Raw genomic sequence first — 6,532 nt, forward strand, 5'->3', positions numbered from 1 at the left:
AACAATGAAATCCAGCCATTTGTGACATCATGGATGGACATTGAGGGTATTATGCAAAGTGAAATAAGTCAAAGGGAGAAGGTCAAATACCGTATGATTTCCCTCATTAAGTAGTAGATAATAACAAAAATAAACAAACACATAGAGACAGAGATTGGATTGGTGGTTACCAGAGGGGAAGGGGAGGGAGGAGGGCGAAAGGGATAATTCGGCATATGTGTGTGGTGATGGGTTGTAATTAGTATTTGGATGGTGAACATGATGTAATCTATGCAGAAATAGAAGTACAATGATGTACACCTGAAATTTATACAATGTTATAAACCAATGCTACTGCAACAAACAAAAAATTAAAAAAAAAAAATAGAAATACCATACAATCCAGCTATCCCATTTTTGGGTATTTATCCAAAGAACATGAAATCAACAATACAAAGAGGTTTATGCACCCCTATGTTCTTTGCAGCATTATTCACAATAACCAAGATGTGGAAGCAACCCAAGTGCCCATCAACTGCTGAATGGATAAAGAAGATGTAGTATATATATGCAATGGAATACTACTCAGCCATAAAAAAGGAAAAATCATCCCATTTGCAACAACATGGATGGAACTTGAGGGTATTATGTTAAGTGAAATAAGCCAGACAGAGAAAGACAAATACCATATGATTTCATTCATATGTGGAAGATAAACAAACACAGAGAAAAAGAGAACAAATTAGTGGTTACCAGAGAGGAAGGAGATGGGCAGGTGGGCAAAACAGTAAAGGGGCACATATGTATGGTGACGGATAGAAACTTGATTATTGATGGTGATCACAACGTAGTCTATACTGAAACTGGTATATAATAATGTACACCTGAAATTACACAGTTATAAACCATTATGACCGCAATAAAATAATTTTGAAAAAAAAAAGAAATTTTGATTATTTTGACACTCCACAAAACATCATACCAATTCACTACATTGATGTGGTAATTTTGATTAAACCTAATGATGAGGAAAAAGCAAGTATTTTGGACGCCTTAGACATACCTGAACCAGATGGTAGGAAATAAACCACCTCAGTAAAGTTTCTAGGGTCCGATGGTTAGCATCCTACTGAGCTCTGGTAGATATTAAATTCCTAAACTTGGGCCTCAAGATCTCAGCTATCCGTCATGAACTACATGTTATCTCAGTGTTCAAGCCATAAAATTGAGATGCAAAAACAGCATTATATCATCAAGTGGAAATGGTATGTAAGAGATTAGGCTTAGCAGGTCCAGAGGCATAAAGAAATTGCATTAGCTTATGATTAACTCCTTCAACAACTACTAATGCCCAATTGTCTTCTCTTCCTCAGTGTACACTTACAGCAACATGGGGTGTTCCCTATAACCAAGGGACTCAAAATGTAAAATTTGGGCCTGAATATACAGTTGGTTTTGCATGATGTATTGGCAGCAACCAGAAATGAAAGTCTTCAGCTTTACAGCCCCAATTCAGTGAAATATTATGGTTAAATATTGGGTAGTTATGGTTAGTATTATGATTATGGCCCTGAAGGACAGTTGTGAGGAGAAATTCTCCCATTGGGAAGAAATGCAAGTAGTGCATTTTGGTTGTCCATTTTATTTGGCTAGAAGCATGGATATATATTGATTCAAGGACAGTTACTAATGGTTTGGTTAGATGGTCGGGGCTTAGAATGAATATAATGGTAAACCTGGTGAGAAAGAATTACTGGGGAAGAATTCTGGTGATAGATCTCTCAGAACAGGCACAGATTATGAAAATATAGGCGTCTTGTATGAATGCATACCATAAGGCACCCACTGTAGATGAATCTTTAGTCATCAGGTAGACAAATGACAAGTTCTGTGCATGTTAAGCTCTTTTTCCAGCCACTCCAGTGCTTGGTGAATGGATTCCTATATAAAATGACCAGGGTTGGAGATCATGTGTTGCTAAACAACATGCAATTTCTCACAAAGCTTGGTCTGTCTATCAGTACTGATAAGCCCCTTTAATGATGAGCCACTAATATGGCACAGATTACTGGAAATCAGCCAGTCATGTAGAGGCGGGTTAATTATATTGAGACCTTTCCATCATGGAGGAAGTAGAATTTTGACCTCATTGGAATGAACACGTATTATGGATATGCATTTTTTTTCCTAACTATAATACTTTAGCTTGCACTACTGTCCATGGATTTAAGAAATGCTTTAACAAAATCATGGTATTCTGTACAACATTGCATCTGATCAAGGAATTTACAGGAAAACAAGTATAGCAATGGGTTCATGACCGTGGATTTCACTGACCTGACACATACCTGATCACCCATAACTAACTGGCCTCACAGAATGGTAGAATGACGTACTAAATACTCCTTTATGGCTCTTGTAGGGGATTCATTCTCTGAATCTGGGAATCAAGATGTGGAAGTGGTAGCAGAGCCTCTTACTATTATACCTAATAACCAACTCACAAAAAAATCTTGCTTCCCATCTCCACCACTTTGAGCTCTGCTGGCTCAGAGGTCTTGGTGCCTACAGCAGGAATGCTTCCACCAGAGGAGACAATAATTTTATTAAATTGGAAATTAAGACTGACTACTGGCCATTTGAGTTTAGCTAGAGAATATGCATAACTACAAGTTCTCTACATTAATGTCCGTAAAGCTGATTCTAATAGAAACCAGTGAAAATTTTTTTATCTGGTAAATGCGTAAATACTAAGCTTGGATAGCATGGCAGAAAGTGACTAATATGTTTGAGTTGAGAGCATGTACTTCTTGGATTTTGTTGTGGCAAATTATATCACATGACAATGTGAGCTGCGTTTTTCATTCTTATGCCCTTCTACTTTCAGAATATTAGGAAACCCACACAAATAGTACTTTAACACGCAGGTTTATCTTGTAAGGACAGACAAAGATAAAAAGATACTCAGCATTCTGGGGAGGACAAAAGCTGCCCAAAACACACGGTAATGACAAGGCAGTGAATGAATGGGCATATCCCTGAGCATGAATTAAGCCCACAGCCCAAGACAGAGACAGCCAAGTGGTTGACTGTTAATCCTTTAGTACTATCTGTGTGTAGGTGTGTTCTTACAGATGTTTCATTCCCAATTTACATTGCATGATCAAATTATATTGCAAATTATGCCATTTCCAATATATTTTTTATTTTGTCAAGTTAATAGAGATACTCTGATATTTTATTCTTGGCATAGTTTACTCTTTCACTTATTTGTAGGAAATAATTTCTATTGTATTGTGCAGTGTTATTTAATAAGTAAATAGTCTTGGAAATCAAATTGATCTTTGAATCATTAAGTGAAAAAAAAATAAGGCTGTGTTATCTTGAGGAGTTTTAATTCATATTTCTGAATTTCATTTTCTTATTCATAATTTGGGAATAATAAAAGAATTTAAAGTAAAACAATGGCATAGAGTAGGCATTCAAGGATAATAAGTGCATTATTTTTTTTCTGCCATTTTGTTGTATTTTGTTCTCACATTAAGAGAAATAAAAACTGCATATGTGTCATATTTTTATTTTAGAACTTTTATTGTCAATTCCTACAACTAAATTTCAATCCACTTAATTTATAATTCTGGAAGAAAGAAAATAAATTTTACTTATAATTTGAAACTTTTAGGGATTTTTTTTAATGACAAAAGACTGTATTTAAATACACCATGAGCAATAAATGTTATGGGTATTTGAATGGAAAAATTGGCCTCTAAGTTTTCATTAAAATATATTTGTTGAATGTTTCTTGTATATTAACCACTGTACTAGGTACTGTGGTTTCGAGAACTAACCGGGTATGGCATAGCACCTGCGTTTAGGGCCTTACATTTCAGGACTTTTACAGAAATGGTTAATGATAGCTTAAAATGTAAATGTTAATCCTTGAGATGGAGATAACCAAGGGAAATATCATTAGGTTTTACCTTTTTTTTAATTGTTTTTTTACTTTTATTGAGTTAATGGAAACCAAACACAGAGTAACCTCCACTGTTAGTCCCTGTGTACTTTACCATTGTTATTTCCTTCTCTCTTTTATTCCCCTACTACTTCCCATTAGTATTTGGGTAGGAAGCTAAGTTAAGGAAAAAATAATAATTCAGTTGCCTCTTGAAAAGAGGATAAGTGAAAGGTTTGAGGGAAGGAGGCAATGTTACAGAAACACTTTGTAAATGGAATTAGAAGGAAATTCAAGAAAAGATTATTAAAATGCTGTCCATCAGAATGGATGTATGACTTTGTTGAATGAACTTCGCTTCTCATTTAACATAGTTAAAGGCCTAGGAAGACTGATTAGATAATTCCCTCATAAAGAAGCAACATTAGTGTTTAGAATTTAGGGAAATATTTCATAGTGTTCTACTGGTTGATTAATAAGTGTTGAAATTCCTTGAATTATGTTAACCCTATTCCTGCACTTGGAAACAGACACAACATGTAGAGATAAACTGAATGCCTAGAATTTTCAACCTATTTTACAAAGTGAATGTATTGTCAATTTGAAGTGCTTACAGTGAGGTTTCTGAGCATTAAATATTTCCCTTGGAACGCATGTAGTAGCTTCTGAATCTCTTCATAGCATTTTTTATCTCTTTATTTCTCAGAGTATAAATGGCTGGATTTAGGAGAGGTGTAATAACAGAGTAAAACACAGCAAGAAACTTGTCCACCCAGGTGATGCTGAGTGGCCACACATAGATGAAGATGCAGGGCCCGAAGAAGAGCACCACCACTGAGATGTGGGCAGTACAGGTGGAGAGGGCCTTAGACACACCTGTTTTAGAGCTTTGGTGGACAGTGAGAAGAATGTATGTGTAGGATATGAGCAACAGCACAAAGCAGGTCATGGCCAGAACTCCACTATCAGCGTTCATTAATATCCCCAAGTTGTAGGAATCTATGCAGGCAAGCTTGATTACCAGTGGTATATCACAGAAGAAGCTGTCGATCTCCCTGGGACCACAGAAAGGCAAGTGCACAAGCACAACCATTTGACTCACAGCATGAACAAAGCCAATGGTCCAGGAACTCACCACTAGCCCAATGCATTTGTGCAGGCTCATAATAGTAGGATAGTGCAGTGGCTTGCAGATGGCCACATAGCGGTCATAGGCCATTACCACCAATAGCACCATCTCACTCCCTCCAACAAAATGCACAAAGAGGATCTGGCACATGCAGCCTCCAAAGGAAATAGTCTTGTTCTCCCTGAGAAAGTCTGCAATCATCTTAGGAGTGGTGACTGAAGAAAGCCACATATCAACAAAGGACAAGTTAGCCAACAAGAAGTACATGGCGGAATGGAGATGAGGGTCAGTGATGATTAAGATCGTGATGACAATATTTCCAGATACAATGATCAGGTAAAGCATAGAAAATATCATTAAGAATAAGACCTGCATATTCCATGAGTGGCAAAGTCCCAGAAGCATAAATTCTGACACTACAGTCATATTTCCTTTATCCATTTTATTCAGTGTGTCCTCTAAAATAATCTAAAGAGAAGGATAGATTGTCAGTTAGTGGTATGGGAAAGGGTACTTAAGTTTTAGAATTTGGTTGAAATTCTATTTCATTGAAATTTACATATCATTGAAAATTATCATCTATATCTGAAAGAGAAAAGTACAACTGGGAAGACAATTCTTGGCAAAATATTCATGGTATTATGCCCAAAAGAAAGGCTAAATGCCTAAGATTGGCTTTCCAGAAGTAGAATCTGGGGTGGGATTCTTATGCAAATGATTAATTGGGAGGTATTTTCATAAGGGAATGGGGAAAACAGGACAGCAAAAGGAAAGGCTAAAATAAGATGATAGTGTCACCTGGAAACTAGCTTCAGTCCACCACTCCAGTAGAAAGAATCTGGGAGTGGCACCATCGACAACCATTGCACTAAATAACTAAAAGTTAAGTCATCTACTTGGGAAGATAATGGTGAACAGATATGGAAATCCAGGACAAATGATATGATACAACATTACAGTTTCTCTGCGTTATACATAATGATTCCCTCAAGGCTCATTTGAACATCTTCTATAATACATCATAAAACTAAATTTTTAGCTTATTACTCTGAAATACATGTTGGGACAATCTTTAGGAAAGAAGCTATACAGAAGACCATATAATAAATACCTTGGCATGATAATTTGATGTAAAATCAAGCGCATAATTTATCATTGATTAAGATCACAATTAAATGGAATTTATTTAGTAAACTAAAAGTACTAAGAAAAAATGTGAGTGGAGAGTTATGTGAGAAAAGGATTAACCAAAGTGGAAGGTAACTCAGACTCAGATGCTGACTTGAACTCTGAATGGAAGCTCCTTATAACTCAAGCTTATCAATAGAAAATATTTACCTTCAATTATATCAATGGATGCTAGGAAATTCCTAGCTTTTGAAATATTGCCATAAAAGTTAAAAAATATATTTTTATAGACATGTAAGCAAAGTACATCTTTGACTGTCAGTGCTGAATGAACATGAAGTTAA

The 6,532-nt window shown here is 35.9% G+C and overlaps 1 protein-coding gene across 1 annotated transcript; it reads right to left on the reverse strand.

Moving 5' to 3' along the window:
- Positions 1-4,562: 4,562 nt before the first annotated feature.
- LOC101397469 (olfactory receptor 4K14-like) lies at positions 4,563-5,504 on the reverse strand. Its single transcript, XM_004421352.2, has one exon. It carries the CDS (start codon positions 5,499-5,501, stop codon positions 4,563-4,565), a length of 939 nt encoding a protein of 312 aa, XP_004421409.2. The 5' UTR covers positions 5,502-5,504.
- Between the last annotated feature and the right edge of the window lie 1,028 nt (positions 5,505-6,532).

The sequence above is a fragment of the Ceratotherium simum genome, chromosome 3 (assembly GCF_057802395.1).
Source record: "Ceratotherium simum simum isolate JZ-2026a chromosome 3, ASM5780239v1, whole genome shotgun sequence".
NCBI lineage: Eukaryota > Metazoa > Chordata > Mammalia > Perissodactyla > Rhinocerotidae > Ceratotherium > Ceratotherium simum.